The sequence below is a fragment of the Arachis hypogaea genome, chromosome 13 (genome assembly GCF_003086295.3).
Source record: "Arachis hypogaea cultivar Tifrunner chromosome 13, arahy.Tifrunner.gnm2.J5K5, whole genome shotgun sequence".
Lineage (NCBI taxonomy): Eukaryota > Viridiplantae > Streptophyta > Magnoliopsida > Fabales > Fabaceae > Arachis > Arachis hypogaea.
In genome coordinates, this window is record NC_092048.1 from 15,394,484 (window position 1) to 15,413,702 (window position 19,219).

General features: G+C 26.8%; 1 protein-coding gene and 1 long non-coding RNA gene across 19 annotated transcripts; both read right to left on the minus strand.

Annotated features, from left to right (window-relative positions):
• Window positions 1-3,498: 3,498 nt before the first annotated feature.
• LOC112737431 (uncharacterized) lies at window positions 3,499-13,034 on the minus strand. 16 transcript variants are annotated; one of them, XR_003168972.3, is made up of 14 exons: window positions 12,710-13,014; window positions 12,510-12,602; window positions 11,765-11,839; window positions 9,729-9,812; window positions 9,544-9,621; window positions 9,405-9,456; window positions 8,770-8,917; window positions 7,582-7,651; window positions 7,085-7,270; window positions 6,451-6,494; window positions 5,955-6,159; window positions 5,289-5,351; window positions 4,757-4,846; window positions 3,499-3,717 (listed from the first exon to the last, which is right to left on the minus strand). XR_003168972.3 is itself a non-coding variant. In XM_072211286.1 (11 exons), the coding sequence occupies exons 1-5, from the start codon at window positions 12,673-12,675 to the stop codon at window positions 8,833-8,835; spliced, it is 474 nt and encodes a 157-aa protein (XP_072067387.1). In that variant the 5' UTR covers window positions 12,676-12,683; the 3' UTR covers window positions 4,756-4,846; window positions 5,289-5,351; window positions 5,955-6,159; window positions 6,451-6,494; window positions 7,085-7,270; window positions 7,582-7,651; window positions 8,770-8,832. The 16 variants fall into 16 exon arrangements, 13 of the variants coding, with proteins under 13 accessions (XP_072067387.1, XP_072067396.1, XP_072067394.1 ...); XR_003168969.3 differs by having other exon boundaries at window positions 9,405-9,464; window positions 12,525-12,602; window positions 12,710-13,013; XR_003168965.3 differs by having other exon boundaries at window positions 9,405-9,464; window positions 12,710-13,012.
• A 2,310-nt stretch (window positions 13,035-15,344) lies between these two features.
• LOC112737433 (uncharacterized) lies at window positions 15,345-17,323 on the minus strand. 3 transcript variants are annotated; one of them, XR_003168975.3, is made up of 5 exons: window positions 17,092-17,320; window positions 16,757-16,828; window positions 16,475-16,543; window positions 16,018-16,153; window positions 15,345-15,536 (listed from the first exon to the last, which is right to left on the minus strand). It is a non-coding gene; the product is annotated as an uncharacterized lncRNA (long non-coding RNA). The 3 variants fall into 3 exon arrangements; XR_011870346.1 differs by having other exon boundaries at window positions 15,345-16,153; window positions 16,339-16,543; window positions 17,092-17,323; XR_003168974.3 differs by having other exon boundaries at window positions 15,345-16,153; window positions 17,092-17,319.
• Between the last annotated feature and the right edge of the window lie 1,896 nt (window positions 17,324-19,219).

Consider the following 19,219-nt stretch of genomic DNA (forward strand, 5'->3'; position numbering starts at 1 on the left):
ATGACTTAATAGTGCGAAGAAAATGCACACATTACTTATCTAATCTTTCATTCTCCATATTACATCATCACATTATTCCTAGTTAATTACAAATTACAAATAAAGTATGCCTCCCAATAGTGCATTTTAAATCCAGTGAAAACTCGTCAAATTTAAAATATACAAATATACCGTAATATTGTATATTGCCAATTTTTCCATCAAAGGAGGACGCTGATATCACTCCCGGGATCTTTCGATGGTGAATGCTATGGTGCCTAAGACATGGTGCCTAACTTATTAAAAAAAAGTAAAGAAATAATATTTAATAAATTTTAAATATTTTACTTTTATTTTATACATTTTATTGTTTACTTATAAAAGTAAGTTAGGCAATGTAGGCACCACAATAAAAGACACCATAGAATTTACCTCTTTGGATACCAGTGCACGTCAAAATCCCAGTTGGTTCCAGCTGGCAATTCACAGGCAATCTGTGCCCAACCCCAACCAAAACAAAAGTGCCACTACCAAAGAAAATTCTCCAACTGAAAAGGTTAACCCAAGAGGGTAATTTTGAAATTAATCAAACAGAATATTTATGGGGAAAAAAAAAGGCAAACACCAGTACACCACCTCTCCCGAAATTGTGTCCCAGCATATGGTCCGGCTATCTTTGCCACAGGTTATCAAATAAGAGCTATCAGTGGGACACCATGACATTGCAATAACACCTAATATAGGAAATTCAGGCAACATAATCAAGTCAGCTACGCTTATACCAGTAATGGCGATTTCTAATAGAAGTAAGCAAGTTTTCAAGCATTTATATCAAATATCACAAATTATAATAAAAAAGCCTAACACACCACGCTAATATTAAAGACCTATTTAAATAAATTCTAAATTAAATAAACATATTTTATTTTAAAAAAAAAAGAGTATTTTTTTTACTCAAAAAACAATCCAAATTAGCATTAAAATTGATCAAAGATAAAATATATAATACAATTTAAAAATGTAAATACCATCTAAATTATATAAATTAATAAATAAAATGTTTAATTTATTTATTTATAAAATATCCTATTTTTTTGTCCTACAATCATAGTTATATTGAATTATCACTATTTACGGAATAAAGTTATTATTTATTTATTGTGCTAATTACATTTATCTTTTCTTTATCAATAAATGCGGTGACAGTTTGTCTTCATTTTAACGTTGTAAGATGCCATTTGAAATCATAAGGAAAAAAATAACAAAAGAAAGCACATTAAATGACGTAGATAAACATATACGTATAACAATCAAAACGTGAATTAGACCGTCATCAAACTTCTCACCCAGATAATCCGCCACCGCTTGTATTATATTGGTCAAATTTTAAATTTAGCAGTTATCATACATATTACATAGACTGACTCAACCACTATTTAATAAATTGATTACTTTGCTTCTTTATTAACAAAAAATTCTTTACGGAGAGATTATATCCTTATCCCTTCTCTATCTATAAATGCGTGAGTTTGGATTCAATTTAGTAGAGTTGCAAGATGCCTTGCAAAATCACAATGAATTAAAAAAAACACACAAAGGAAAGCAAATAAAGTGAATATAGAAATAGGTATAACAACATTCAATAATAGTCTATTCTGGAGCCTCTCACCAAAATGGTCACCCACTTATATTGATTAAATCTAAAGTTTGACAGATATCAACATGGAAAAACTTAATTACTATCTCATAACCTGATTTTATTTTCATGTTTCCAAGTGTGCATCTATTTTAATATTTAGAATACCAAAAAATACTCCGTTTTTATTTTTTATTTGATTATTTTTTAATATTTTATTTATGTAAATGCTCATTTTTTATTTTTTTTATAAAATTTTATTTTATTTTATTTTATTTTTATTCTTATTCTGTATTATAATTTTATTAATCCTACTATAAAGAATGAATTAAATAAAATTAACATAAAAATAATATTAAAATTATAAATAATAAAAAATTATAATTAAAAGAAGACTAAAAAATACTAAGAGTACTATAAAAAAATATTAAAATTTATTTAAATATTTAAAATAAAATAATTATTTAAATTTATATTCTTTTCAAGAATTTTTTATCTAAAAATAATTTTAAATAGTATATTCAAATAACGTTTAATTTATTATAATTTATTTTAATATAAAAATTGTCAAATATAAATTTCTCTAGCACTAATTTGCTTTTAATAAAAATCAAATTTGTAAAATCCATTTTATACAAATTTTCATTTATAAACTTTTAATTCAAACACATATTAAGCTATTTCTTTTAAATTACTAATAAATTAAAAAAATAAATGTTTTATGATTAAATGTATTGCTCAATCTCATTAGTATTTTAAAAATTATATATAGATACAAAATTTAATAATAAAGGTACATATAAAGATGTAGAACAATGATATATTTATATCATCGAACTTGATTCATATCTATTATAATGAAATTAAATTTATATTTATAATCATAATTTTAGTGGATGATAATTAAAAAAGACATAAAATAATCTAAATCTATCTATTTCTCTAGAATTACAAATATATATTACCGGAAAAATTATTTATATGATAGACCTATTTAATTTTTTTAGATCTTATTTGTTACATCATATAATAATACAAGTTACTACATGTTCTTATCCTGACTCATCACTAAGACCCAGGTCCAATATTAAGATATATAATATGTTAATTATATATTGTAAATTTAAATATTAAAAACAGAATATGTCCCCTACGAATCGTTTCGCTTCCAAATAAAAAATATATATATATATATAATTTAATAATTAAGTATTATACTAAAATTTGACCAATATCTAAAAAATTAACCGAATTCTAAATGTTACTACCACATATAATTAATTTCTTTTTATTTAACAATTAGTCAACAATGAGAAAGAGGGAGAGGTATAGGAAAATATAATATAAACTGTTGCTGGAAAAAAGAAACAATAATTTGCAAAAAAGAAGATATTAGCTAGTTATTGAAAAAAAAAATAATTTCATAATTTTATACTAGTTCATCCTCTACTAGTTCATGAATCATTTAAGGGAATTATCTGTGATATTACATGTGCAACACAAGTTAAAACCAATGGTTTTTTCTGACTCGTTGACAATAGTAATTTAAATATGAGTTTGTTTAATCCAAGAGTTTCTGAACTTTTGGGACTTTTGGTCTATAATACTTTTTAGTAGTACCTATAAATATTAAAAAATAATCACATGTTAAGAAAGCAAATGGATGCGCCAAAAGGAAAAAAGAATTACTCATATGAGTTTTTTGTATTGCTAACCCAATAAATTAGACTCGAGTATATGAGAAATTAAGGAAGCTTTATAACTCCAAAAAAAAGGGAGGAAAAAGCAAAAAGAGATGTGAGCACCAAAGTTTCTGGCTCATCAATTCCAATCTTCGCTTCAAAACCTTTTTGCTTCTTTTGCTTTGAATACTCAACAGAAGATATAAAACTCTCACAAAATATATTACTCTAACATAAAAAAATACAAAGTTTATTGATCGATCTTAAAGCATAGAAGAAAACTGCCAATTAAATTTTGTGCAATTATGCTAATATAGTTTCAATTAGACTCTTATAAAAACACACAAAGAAGCATATTCTGGCACCTTTTTCTTTTACACATTTGTCAATCATCTCCTTCACCATTGCCCGTTGTTTTTCCTATAAAGAATTAGAGTGACTTAAAATTTTAGTTGCAGGTCAATCAAAATCTTAGATGTTCAATGTTTAAGAAATGAGATAAAACATGAAAATAGTAAAAAAATCAACAATATAGTTAATAAAAGACAAACATGATAGGCTATCTAACAACAAAATATTAAAAACAAATTTTAATTATTGGTCAATCACAACGTTAGATGCTCAATATTTAAGAACAGGAGAGTTTATCCAAAAAGAGAACACCAGCTTCTTATTACATATATTAAAAAACTCAAACTATACTTTACAATATTATTATTTTATTAATATGTTCAACATAGCATCCATGACATTATTACATACACAAATATATAGCAAGCAATTAATTAACACCATAGGCTTAAATACTCTCCAAACTCTCAACAACTAAGACACGTATCCAATAGTGCATACTGCATAGTGAACAATTGACAAATAGAAATACACATAAATATGTACCAATAGTTTATCAATGAATAAGAAACTAAAACAGAAGCCTAAGGAGATGGTAAATGCTATCAAGTCATCCAAGTTACTATAAGAAAAATATTATTCGTATTTGTATGTATGCAATATATATAGTACTTGACAGGGATATAAAATATTAAGCCACTAATTAATTTGAGGCACTAAGAAGATTGACATTTAAAAAGGAAAAAAATCCAATAAATGTCATGAACTACAATTTTTCACCAATGTAAATTAAGATGACTCAAAAATCAAATTACATAACTTATGGCTAATGAGTTATAACTCAAATGGCATAGTTTTTCCATACTCATTTAAAAGGTCATGGGTTCAAATATCCCTACCTTTAATAAAAAAAAATAAAAAATAAAAATAAAAAAATTACACGGCCTATGATCCAACAACAAATTAAAACTAGGTAGCTAGAAACTAACTATAGTTACTAATTACTAATAATAATAAGAAAAAATAAAATAACACAATGCAAGGAACATGCCTTTAATCCACGCAATTTTCATGTTTACAAAAATGGTTTAGTATTCAATTTTCATACCTTTAATACACGCAATGCACCAAATTTTTGAATTGTGATGAGATAATTTGACCAATAGATGAACCTTGGCTTGCTTCCATATCCTCACAGCTGAAACATTTCAGTTTTGGAGATGAAATCAAATCTAAGACATTGAGGTGAAATTGAAAATTATGAACTTTGAGAATAACTCAAACTTTTGATAATCTTATCTTATATTATATTGTGTTAGAGATATAATCATTAATGTTGCCTTCTCCCATTAGCTTAAACTTTTGGGATGAGTGGTTTCATAACATGGTATCAGAGCTCTATGTCCGAAAGGTCAAGAGTTCGATCTTTGGTGAACCCCAAAAGTGGCATAAGGCAAATAAAAGAGAAAAGAAAGCCTATGCAAAATCAAACAAACCCAAAAGAGGCTCTTGTTTGAGGGGGAGTGTTAGAGATATAACCATTAATGTTGCCTTCTCCCATTAGCTTAAGCTTTTGGGATGAGTGGTTTCATAACATATTGCACTAAATTGTTAATAATAGATGAAATTACCAAGCTAACCTCTTCTTTCAAAGAAATCATGGACAATCCCAATATGAAAAGATTGTTTTCGGCCTGTTTTTTCTGAAATCAAACACATAAAAACACAGAATTAGTCTCTATTTCAAGACTTATTCTTACCAATGCAGTTCACGTATAAATCATCTATACTGACTGGAACTTTCTCATAGTGCATTAGTCAAAGAGTTTTTTTTGCCAAAACAAAAAACAAAAACATCAAGATCAGACCAAGGCAACAACAAACACCAAAACTGTAGTAGACAAACAAAACAAAACAAAAAAACCAAAACTATAACTACTAAAATATAGGTATAGTAAATATCAAAGTTATCCAAAAACTTCACACTTGCAGTTCCTTCCCCCGTGGAATCTCAATTAACAATCTCTACCTTCCATTCATTTGTTGCTCATTTGAATCACCACTATGTACCACTCTATACTCCTTTTTTTTTTTACTGAAGATTCGATTGTTTCACTCCCGCTATGTACACCAAATTACTACATAAAACAATGACATGCACACTTCCCTTTTATCCTTATGAATCCTCCAACCGACCCAAGATGCAAAGCAACTAAATGCTTCCCCGGCTATACCCAGTGCATAGTCCATTATGATCACATAATATATATGGAAGTATAGGAAATAATAAGACAGAAAAGTGATACCTTTTAGCTGTTGCACCATCTTTAAGTGCGCTTTCTTCTTTTTTTCAATATTAAAAGTTCAGCCTCGTCCTTAGCCAGAGCAGATTTCTCTCATTCAAGTTCTTTCTTCCAAAGCTTGACACCTTCTTGATATCTGGCAATCTTCTTTTTCAGGTATTTGGGTATGTGACTTTGCTATCCTTTTCATCAGTTCCATCACAGCAGTCTATACATTATGTCAGCAGAGTAAAAACAAAAATTACTTCCTTCAAAAGCAGAGGCCACCAATTTATCAAAAGTCAATAATTAATAGTTTGATCTTTTTTATGAAGCAGACAGTTATTAGCTAATGTCAAAACAAAAGTAACTGCATCCTAGATAATATGCACTAAAGCTATATACACTAGACTACTCAAACATTCCCACCGAGAATTACAATACACTACTATGAAAGCATTTCCTTTGTATTAATTACTTTTACCCTGCAATTTTATGTGATAACAGGAAACTTCCGAACCTGTTGGTGCCTCTTTTGAGCACTGCAATCACGGCTAAGCAAAGCTGTAACATTCTCATATTGATCAGAATGAGAAAAGTTTAAAAAAAGTATACAACAACAATCTAAAGACATATATATAGGAAAGCCATAAAAATAAGATAAAATATTCAATTTATACAAATTCTAAAAACAAAGATAAAAGGAAAGGATGTATGGTATAGTTAAAACACCATGTTGAATTAACTGTTACATTTGATGGGATTCAACTATTATTTTTAATCCTACAGGGTCAAGCAAAAGAAATTAGAATTCTAAAAGCTGCATTTCCCAAAACCTGTTTCTCATCTGTTCTTAGTAAAGAACCCAAATGAAAATCTTTAGTTTAGAAAGGATGATTTTTTTTGAAGCAGCAGTGTTATTATGAACTCATATACTAATTCTTCTTCACACAAACAAAAGCATACTGCATCAGTGCATATGAAAGAACCTATCTCCGTAGCACCTTGAGTACTTACTGTTAAAAGTTCATATATATACACACTAAATCAATCCTTTTCCATCGTACACATAAATAGATAAATACTATTGGAATAAGTTATTTTTGAAATTTACTAAAAACTTAAATACAATAATAAAAGAAGTAAGGAAATACCTAACATTATAAAACCTCTTTCCTCAAGGATTTTTCAGCCCTTTTCAAAACTGACAACTTCCTGCTTTAGCTTTAGTTGTCAAAGCAGCAGCATTCTTATTCTCCTCTAAGAACATCATAACAATCCTTGCCAAGACTCAGGAGATGCTTTTGGTGCTGGAACACTCTCTCCTCCACTTATACTCTCTGCCAAACTTAATTATCAAATCAACTATGCTATTTGGATTAAATCAAGATCATTCTCTTTCTCAATTTCATTTTCTTTTCCACTATAAAAAAAATACAAACTTCTTTCAAAAGTTATCATCTTTTTTAACTATAGTTGCCAACTATTTATTTTTCAGTGATCTATAGTTGAGAAAGCCAAAAAGGTATGCCACTAAAACAAAAAAGCACTGATCTTTTAGTAGAAATTTGGATGCTAACCAATGAAGTACTTCTTCATAATTGACAGATTCATCAATTGAAATGTTTGAAAAAAAATTTCCCCCTCTTACCTGCTAATTCTTGAAGGCACATTCATTTGTAACAAATCACCACTGGTATGTTTCTAAGAGATGAAGATTCCTGCAAAAATCAGAAGAAAAAAAAAAGAAAAAGAGAAGCGGATTAAATATAAACACATAATTTTTAGAAAATAATTCAACTTTGGAGATCTATTAAAAGGAAATAAATTTTTACTCCTCTCTAGATGTTCTGCCCATATACCATCAAAAGTGTTAGATATTTTTTATTCTTATAACATCTCCAGTAGATATAGCAAATTATGCAGTTATGAAATTTTGTTCACCTCAATAATAAGCTTCATAGTTCATAATAAGGAGCAATCAAGGGCTTTCCGATTTGATCAAGTAATGACATCAAAAGTGATTAAAAGTAAGAAATGTCTAAACTAACCAAACGCTATACCCCAAAGCAAAAATCAATATTTGAAGTGGAACAACTGCACATGTGACTTGATTCTTGAATTGGAGAAAGTTCCTTTTGCAATATCAAAAGTGTACCAATAGCATGCTTTAAGATAAGAGATCAATTTGATTCACAATAAATCATTGAAAATATTGTTCCTAATGCTAGCAATATGTGTTCCGTAGACTTCTATATATTCTGGATTTATGTTCATACTTGGTTGATTGATAACTCTTCACAGCACTTAATTTATCAGTTACTGAGGGTGGAAACTGGAAACCAATTTTTTAGTGTTTCTCTAATTCCATTCTTATATTCTGGATTTATGTTGTTCATTCGTGGGGTTTTCCTCTATACTATAATGGTAGTTACTTTAAGCTCGTTCTCTATGTTTTAAGAGTTGAAGTTCCTGAAACTAAGTTGTAGGAGATTATTCAAATTACTTAAAGCACTAATTTGAAACAGCAAGAGTTATAGCTGTGTTCATATAAGAGGTACCTGATAAAATTCAAAATGTTATTATCAAATAATTGTTTGAGCCTCACAAAAATTCACAGAAAACAAAAAGTACCTGATCAAATTCAAAAGGTTATTATGCAGTTATTATTATGATACTTATGAATTGATGATAAGTTGCATTTATATTATTTCATCTAATGGCCAATCTCAGATGAGTAGAAATAAGCTAATCAAGCATACCAAATAATGAGTAGTCTACGATGAGTGCAAATCAAAGTAATATAACATCAATTTTTGACGTAAATGAAGGCACTAACCTTGGTCTCATACTCAACGCTTGCCTCGGAGAGTAAATCAGCTCTAGTTTCTCCATCCTTGGCTTAGCATTCATTAGAGACACTTACTTTGTGCCCTTCAACTCTGCTCAATTTGCCACCTTCAACCATTCTGCTCAATTTGCCCACTCTGCATTTGCCTACGTTAATGTGCCAAACTCTAAGGCTCGCGCCTTAATCTTAGTTTGTAGAATTAAACTTCAAAATCATCAAAATCACTTAATTCACATATGCAGTTTAAATATTACAATAAGAGACTTTAAAGCCTCTAAATACTAAATAGATATCCTTTTATTCTGCAAAGCCTCTTAAGAAATTCAAACATATACACATTAAAACCAAATAAAGTAACACCTCATTTAAATCCCTAAAGAAGCCGCCTTAAATTATTTAAAATTCTCATTAGTTATTTCTTTAATTCTAAAGCCACTTCATTTGTTTAAAAGAAAAAAAAAATTATGATAGATTAACCAATATTTTAGAATTCCAGACAAATTCTGACCAAATGAAGAGCCAATTTAAAATATTAAAAACTGATCAGCTATACTAATTTTAAATTTCTTGTAATTCAAGAAACTGCTGGAGTTAAACCATAAATAACAAAGACTTCAACTAACCATTTCTTAGCTCAGAGAATTGCCTCTCCAGATTGCATTTCTCGTTCAACATCTGCAGCTCTTGCATCCAAATAAATTCATTTAATTTCATGGAGTTAAAAAAATTTAGATACATCTTTCATACCTGTATATTCCATACCTTCATACAGGCAACAGCAACCTGTTCCCAAAGGGAGAAGATCTCCTCCTCCTGAGCCCTGGCTCGGGCATGAAGTCCCTGCAAAAAGAGAGTTAAGTATAGTAAAGTATTGTGTAGCATCTTCTAGCAAACTTTTAAAACTGAGTATCATAGGAAAAAAACATATATATATCACATTTCATTACCATAATGTCAAGGTCCTGCACATTATTGAGTGCATCATTGCTTTGGAATTTCTGTGAGTCTAGAATACTGTTTCAAAATTGTGCCTATAATGCATGCACCAAAAAACTTATAAAAAGCTTAAACATTCAATTCATTCAAGACACAAAATAAAAAGCTTTGCCAATTTAATTAATAAAATTTTATTCTTAAAAAAATAGATTATATTAAAAATTTTATTTCCATGTTTTCAAAATGTCTATACAAATTAGTTAGAAAATAAAAGATTTGACAACAATATTTAAAAAATGAAAGAGTTGACATAGTTAGAAAACTAAAAAAAATAATGGTAAAAAAGAAAAAAAATCAATGCATTAAAGGTTAGTTTGTATTAATTTTTGAAGAAGTGCTTATTTTTTTTTTTTATAAAAAATTAAGTATTAAAAATATTTTTATTTATATTTTTTAAAAGTAAAGTATTGTTAATTTTTAGAAAAAGTAAATAATTTTTTTAAAAAAATAAATTTTTAAGACATATTTAAATAAATTTTAAATTAAATAAACTTATTTTATTTTTTAAAAAAAATATTTTTTTATTCAAAAAACAATCCAAATTAACATTAAAATTGATCAAAGATAAAATATATATATATATATATATATATATATATATATATATTTTTTTTTTTTTTTTACCAAAGATAGAAGACTCGAACTCGCAACCTCTTAATTGAATAGAGTATGGGAAGATTATGCCATTTGAGCTATAACTCATTGGCGATCAAAGATAAAATATATAATACAATTTAAAAATGTAAATACCATCTAAATTATATAAATTAATAAATAAAATATTTAATTTATTTATTCATAAAAGATCCTATTTTTGTGTCCTATAATCATAGTTATATTGAATTCTCACTATCTACCGAATAAAGTTATTATTTCTTTAGTATGCGAATTACATCGTTATCTTTTCTTTATCAATGCGGTGACAGTTTGTCTTCATTTTAACAAATAAAATAGCATAGATAAACATATGCGTATAACAATGAAAACGTGAGTTAGACCATCACCGAACTTCTCACCTAGATAGTCCCCCACCGCTTGTATTATTATATTGGTCAAATTCTAAATTTGGCAGTTATCGTACATATTACATAGATTGACTTAACGACTATGGGTGTGTTTGTGAAACACGTTAGAGAAGATAAAAGTAGATTGAAGTGCTTTGAACTCTATTCTTTGATGTTTGGCAATTTTTTTTTCTGAACGTTAATAATTTTGCATCCCAAAAGCTCGTTCACTAGAAGTAAAAAATTATAGTTTCTGCTTTTCAAACTATCCAGAATAGTATGAAAAAAATCAAACTTATAAATATGAAAAAATCTCAAAAAGATTCCAACAAACTTATAAATATCAAACTACCCATTTTCATTTTTTGTGAACCCCTCCAAAAAATGGAGCATATCATACATCTTGAATATTCTCAATTTCTATTATTCTCTAACAAAATCATCTTAAACCTGTTAAATTTAGCTCTTGTATTCCAGCATGGATAGGCTTACTTGAATTACTTTAGGAAAGTAACACGATGAAATAATGTAAATATAAATGTTAATTATCTGCAACTACATCCTGCTTTTCTGAAAAATAAATTTAATAATTGTTCCACATTAATAAGCCAAACAATTTATAGTTTCTACACATGATTTATGCACATAAAGATACCAAGTAAAAAATCCATCAGATGCAAGCAAATAACTAACCTTCAATTATGTCAGCAGAGTAAAAACAAAAATTACTTCCTTCAAAAGCAGAGGCCACCAATTTATCAAAAGTCAATAATTAATAGTTTGATATTTTTTATGAAGCAGACAGTTATTAGCTAATGTCAAAACAAAAGTAACTGCATCCTAGATAATATGCACTAAAGCTATATACACTAGACTACTCAAACATTCCCACCGAGAATTACAATACACTATTATGAAAGCATTTCCTTTGTATTAATTACTTTTACCCTGCAATTTTATGTGATAACAGGAAACTTCCGTACCTGTTGGTGCCTCCTTTGAGCACTTCCGTACCTGTTGGTGCCTCCTTTGAGCACTGCAATCACGGCTAAGCAAAGCTGTAACATTTCCATAGTGATCAAAATGAGAAAAGTTTAAAAAAAAGTATACAACAACAATCTAAAGACATATATATATAGGAAAGCCATAAAAATAAGATAAAATATTCAATTTATACAAATTCTAAAAACAAAAGATAAAAGAAAAGGATATATGGTATAGTTAAAACACCATGTTGAATTAACTGTTACATTTGATAGGATTCCACTATGATTTTTAATCCTACAGGGTCAAGCAAAAGAAATTAGAATTTTAAAAGTTGCATTTTCCAAAACCTGTTTCTCATATGTTCTTAGTAAAGAACCCAAATGAAAATCTTTAGTTTAGAAAGGATGATTTTTTTTGAAGCAGCAGTGTTATTATGAACTCATATACTAATTCTTCTTCACATAAACAAAAGCATACTGCATTAGTGCATATGAAAGAACCTATCTCCGTAACACTTTGAGTATTTACTGTTAAAAGTTCATATATATACACACTAAATCAATGTTTTTCCATCATATACATAAACAGATAAATACTATTGGAATAAGTTATTTTTTAAATTTACTAAAATCTTAAATACAATAATAAAAGAAGTAAGGAAATACCTAACATTATAAAACCTCTTTCCTCAAAGATTTGTCAGCCCTAACATTATACCTAACATTATAACATCTTTCATACCTGTATATTCCATACCTTCATACAGGCAACAGCAACCTGTTCCCAAAGGGAGAAGATCTCCTCCTCCTGAGCCCTGGCTCGGGCATGAAGTCCCTGCAAAAAGAGAGTTAAGTATAGTAAAGTATTGTGTAGCATCTTCTAGCAAACTTTTAAAACTGAGTATCATAGGAAAAAAACATATATATATCACATTTCATTACCATAATGTCAAGGTCCTGCACATTATTGAGTGCATCATTGCTTTGGAATTTCTGTGAGTCTAGAATACTGTTTCAAAATTGTGCCTATAATGCATGCACCAAAAAACTTATAAAAAGCTTAAACATTCAATTCATTCAAGACACAAAATAAAAAGCTTTGCCAATTTAATTAATAAAATTTTATTCTTAAAAAAAAATAGATTATATTAAAAATTTTATTTCCATGTTTTCAAAATGTCTATACAAATTAGTTAGAAAATAAAAGATTTGACAACAATATTTAAAAAATGAAAGAGTTGACAAGGTTAGAAAACTAAAAAAAATAACGGTAAAAAAGAAAAAAAAATCAATGCATTAAAGGTTAGTTTGTATTAATTTTTGAAGAAGTGCTTATTTTTTTTTATTTTATAAAAAAAGTTTTAATAAAAAAAATTTATTTGTGTCTAGATTGATTTTTTAAAAAAAATTTAAGTATTAAAAATATTTTTATTTATATTTTTTTAAAAGTAAAGTATTGTTAATTTTTAAAAAAAGTAAATAATTTTTTTTAAAAAATACTTTTTTTAAGACATATTTAAATAAATTTTAAATTAAATAAACTTATTTTATTTTTTTAAAAAAATATTTTTTTACTCAAAAAACAATCCAAATTAACATTAAAATTGATCAAAGATAAAATATATAATACAATTTAAAAATATAAATACCATCTAAATTATATAAATTAATAAATAAAATGTTTAATTTATTTATTCATAAAAAATCCTATTTTTGTGTCCTATAATCATAGTTATATTGAATTATCACTATTTACCAAATAAAATTATTATTTTTTTATTGTGTAAATTACATCGTTATCTTTTCTTTATCAATCAATGCGGTGACAGTTTGTCTTCATTTTAACAGATAAAATAGCATAGATAAATATAGGAACATATCAATGAAAACGTGAGTTAGACCGTCACCGAACTTCTCCCCTAGATAGTCCTCCACCGCTTATATTATTATATTGGTTAAATTCTAAATTTGGTGGTTATCGTATATATTACATAAACTGACTTAACGACTATTTAATAAGCTGAGTATTTTATAGAGAAATTATGTCCTTATCCCTTTTTTTATCTATAAATGCTAGAATTTGGATTCAATTTAGTTGAGTTGCAAGATGCCTTGCAAAATCATAATGAATTAAAAAAAAAAAAAAAACAAAGGAAAGCAGATAAAGTGAACATAGAAATAGGTATAACAATATTACAACATCCAATGACAAGTCTAATCTTGGAGCCTCTCACCAAAATGGTGACCCACTTATATTGGTTAAATATAAAGTTTGACAGATATCATACATAGATAGACTTAATTACTATCTCATAACCTGATTTTATTTTCATGCTTCCAAAGTGGAACTTTTTCTTTTTAATATTGTATCACTAGAGGTGAAATCCTTCGTCATGAACCAAATTGTGTGTTAAACACAACTATGGCCATTTACAAAACGTTAATGACGTTTTGTGTTTCTTCAATTAAAATAATATTTTTCTAACAAAACGTCAGTGACGTTTTCTGTTTTAATAATTAAAATAATATTTTTTATTACAAAACGTCAGTGAAGTTTTGTTCTTTGATGATTAAAAAAAAAATTTATTGCAAAACGTCAGTGACGTTTTGTGCTACTACCACAACCCTGTAGAACACCAAAATCATCAAATATTTTTGTATTTCACATTAAAATTATTCATATATAAAAATTTTAGCCTCCAAAGTGTGCATCAGATTTAATATTTAGAACACCAAAAAATACTCTGTTTTTATTTTTTATTTGATTATTTTTTAATATTTTATTTATATAAATGCTCTTTTTATTTTTTTATAAAATTTTATTTTATTTTATTTTATTTTATTTTTATTCTGTATTATAATTTTATTAAAAGAATTAATTAAATAAAATTAATATAATAATATTAAAATTATAAATAATAAAAAATTATAATTAAAAGAGTACTAAAAAATACTAAGAGTATTATAAAAAATATTAAAATTTATTTAAATATTTAAAATAAAATAATTATTTAAATTTATATCCTTTTCAAAAAAATTTTATCTAAAAATAATTTTGAATAATATATTCAAACAACGTTTAATTTATTATAATCTATTTCAATATAAAAATTGTCAAACATAAATCTCTCTAACACCAATTTATTTTTAATAAAAATAAAATTTGTAAAATTCATTTTATACAAATTTTCATTTATAAATTTTTAATTCAAATACATATTAAGCTACTTCTTTTAAATTACTAATAAATTTAAAAAAAATAAAAGTTTTATGATTAAATGTATTACTCAATCTCATTAGTATTTTAAAAAATATATATAGATACAAAATTTAATAATAAAGGTACATATAAAGATGTAGAATAATTATATATTTATATCATCGAACTTGATTCATATTTATTATAATGAAATTAAATTTATATTTATAATCATAATTTTAGTGGATGATAATTAAAAAATAGATAAAATAATCTAAATCCATCTATTTCTCTAGAATTACAAATATATATTAATGTAAAAATTATTTATATGATAGATTTATTTATTTTTTTAGACCTTATTTGTTACATCGTATAAACATTTAAGTTTCTTTTTATCTAAGTTCATTTAAGTAGGTTCATAACATCAATAAAACCCACTCTCATTAAAAGAGCGTGATTATATGCGTATTTTCTTTTTCTCACGCTCATTTACGGATGGAGCTTCTTCTTCTTCTTTTTCTCACGCTGGTTTACGCACGGAGCCTCCTCTTCTTCGCGTTCCTCCTCCTACTCATTTTTTTTCAATTCATTAAGTGAAAATTTCATAAAAAGCAATAATACACACGAAAAGACCCGGGAAGCACAGAACAATATGAAAAAAATCTCAAAAAGATTCCAACAAACTTATAAATATCAAACTACCCATTTTCATTTTTTGTGAACCCCTCCCAAAAAATGGAGCATATCATACATCTTGAATATTCCCAATTTATATTATTCTCTAACAAAATCATCTTAAACCTATTAAATTTAGCTCTTGTATTTGTCCCAGCATGGATAGGGTTACTTGAATTACTTTAGGAAAGTAACACGATGAAATAATGTAAATATGAATGTTAATTATCTGCAACTACATCCTGCTTTTCTGAAAAATAAATTTAATAATTGTTCCACATTAATAAGCCAAACAATTTATAGTTTCTACACATGATTTATGCACATAAAGATACCAAGTAAAAAATCCAACAGATGCAAGCAAATAACTAACCTTCAATTCTATCTATAACGTCTGAAAAGTTATTAAGTATTGCACACCTTCCAAATCAAAAGCACAATTGAAAAAGAAATTAACTGTCTCAGTTTTCCCCTTGAAGGGTAAGAGTCAGGTTTCTATCTTCAACAACCTTGAAAAAATAATAGAGAAGGTTACTACTTACTACCAACCTGAACAAAACCTCAGCATTGAACATTAAATTAAAATTAGAGCAATGCTAGGGGGCAGCAATTTTTGTGATTGGTAGCCATCAAATAGCCATCAATGATGATTTAATGGTGTGAGATTGGTGTGAAATTTCATCCAATGACTCACCTTTCTCTACTGGTTACATGCTGGCCAAAATTCAACAAAACTGTTGGTCCCCTAGACTTTTCCTTAAAATTAACATATAAAATGAAACAAATCAGCTTAAATAAATGAAAATCTGATTTTAGGGAGAAAGAAAAACCTTAACCACCGTCCATCTCTTTCTCAACCTTGGCCTGCATTTCGCAGAAGGCGCTAGCTTTCTTCTTCTCTGCTTCGATGGGAGCATTGGTTAGTAAAGCTAGGTAATTTTTACCAAAATCAAAACTCTTTTACTCTGATTCATTCACAATTTCAAGGAATGCGTCATGTTTCACTATATATATGCCAGTTCAGAGCCTTACAATGAGTGTATTTGGTAGATGTAAACGATTATATAAGATCTTAAAAGAAAAATAGTGAAAATAAATTCACAAAAACTCACCTGAATGTACCTTCTTTGGCATGATGAACACCGTTCAAAATAGAGAAGATAGATATGATGAAGAAGTGCGAACTGTGCAATAAAAAAGTTATTTTTGTTTAGAAAAAACTTTATGTATATATTGGTAGCCAGAGTGAACGTCGCAATATCACATGGCATATATTGAATGTGTCAGGATAGTTCCAGTTTCACTGGGCTCCAAAGGTCACCATGCCCGATTTGGAATATCTTAGTCAGTTTGGGAACATCATTACTTGTATTTGCTCTTATTCTCTTCAACATCAATGGGGACCAAAGTTATCAATCATCAAAAGAAATCAGAGATCGGGTCATACCTGGAGTTTACAGTGATGAATCATTTGAACCGGACGCCTTTTGCGGCGAACCTGATGTTCAACAATAATACATGAGAGCTTATTAATTAATGAAGTTTGAATAATTATAAATCATGGACCTTCCTTGCATATATATATATATATATATATATATATATATATAGAGGGAAGGAGTGAACAATATATTCAATAGTGAGTTCTATAATTCTGTACATAACTTTTATTCTCATGTAGAAACAGTGTATTTAGTAGCATTGAAAACACTATACAGTTGAAAATAATATGAATATCTGTGCTAGAAAACTTTTTCCTCATCTGCTGAAACAATGTGGCTACATTAGGGGTAGACGCGTGTTTTGTCGCTGCAAAAAATCCTGCTGCATTCGCAGAAGTCGCATAAAGCCATAAACTATCAGATGAGTTATTGGTAAGTGTTGGTAATTAGTAATTGGTAATTCCATGATTAATCTGTTGGGCTTTTTTCTGCTGTCTCAGAAATGTTTTTGGTATATAGTATTGGGGCTTATTTTTTCGGCTTGGTCTATACATTATGTGATCCATACCATATGATAATAAAGTTATGAACTATATATGGAACAGGAAAAAATATGAGATGGACCTAAATAATAATAATAATAATAATAATAATAATAATAATAATAATAATAATGAAGTTAAACCAAGCTTTACTTGTAGACAAGAATTCAGGTTCTTAAATTCGTTACTGAGTGAATTTGTTCGGTTTCTTATATGAATGATGATGTTAAAAGGAATTTATGATGGACGGACACGGATACGGAACACGACACGATACGAAACATTTTAATATATAAATTTTAAAATTTTATAAGATACGATGACACATATATATATAAAATATAAAATTTTTTAGATAAATTATAATGATATTTGATATTTTTATTGATATTAAAACATAAGTTTATTTTTTAATTAATTTTAGTGTCCTATTTTAACTATAGAGAATATTTAAAATATTTTTTATTTTAGTAAATAGTAATATACACTATTTTTAAATTTATTTCAAGAATACATGTTGAGAATAAAGTTTGACAGATTGACACGTGATGATATTTAGGTATATCCAAATATGTTCGAATAAATTTTTTTTTATTAAGACACAGACACATACTACCACGTATATTTTAATTTTTTAAATTTAAACTTCTCATTTCTTAAAATAGTACCTTTGTTTAAATTGATTAATTAAAATTACTTATTTTAATATTTATTCTGCAATCTTAGTTTTCAACACTTTCAAAATAAAAAAATATGAAATTTAAAATTATTTGTTTTCAAAGATTTAATGATTTCAAATTCTAAAATTTGAAATTAAAAAAAACTAAAATGTAAAATTATCTATTTTCAAATCTTTAATGATTTCAAAATCTAAAATTCATTTTGCTAGGTTTGTTTTTTTAAATTTTATAATTTTCTACTAATAATACTAAATAAATAACTCTTAAACTTTAAAAGTATGTTTGTTTAATTAAAATTACTCATTTTTAAAATTTATTCTGCAATGTTAATTATCAATATTTTTAAATTCAAAAATTACAAATTATAAATTTTTTATTTTTTAAATTTTTAATAATTTTAAATTTTAAATTTATTTTTCTACCTTTGTTTATTTAAAATTTTTAAATTTTACACTAATAATACTATTATATTTATATTTTAGTTTAAAAAATTGCAAACTAAGATCAACTTTAAAAAATTCTAAACCAACATTAATTGAATAAAAGTTGTGAGATCTTCAATTAACTAAACATAATCTAATTTATTGTATTTTTAAATTAAAATATCAATTTTTTTAGAGTATTTATTTTCAAATTATTTAATTTATACTAAATTTTTGTCAATCTATTAATATATAATGGTTAACTAGTCACACAGTGAATTCACACACTATTTAGCATTGTTAAATGATGGCCGAGAGAGTGACAACTGTCCTATATAGTTTTGTTTTTTTTCTCCTCATAATAGGAGATATTGATAGCATTTGATTGGCTGTTAACACATCACACGGATTGCCTTTCGTTGATCAGCCAAATGCTATGATTTCAAATACAAAACTCATTAGCAGGAATTTTTTCGAAAAAATTTTCGA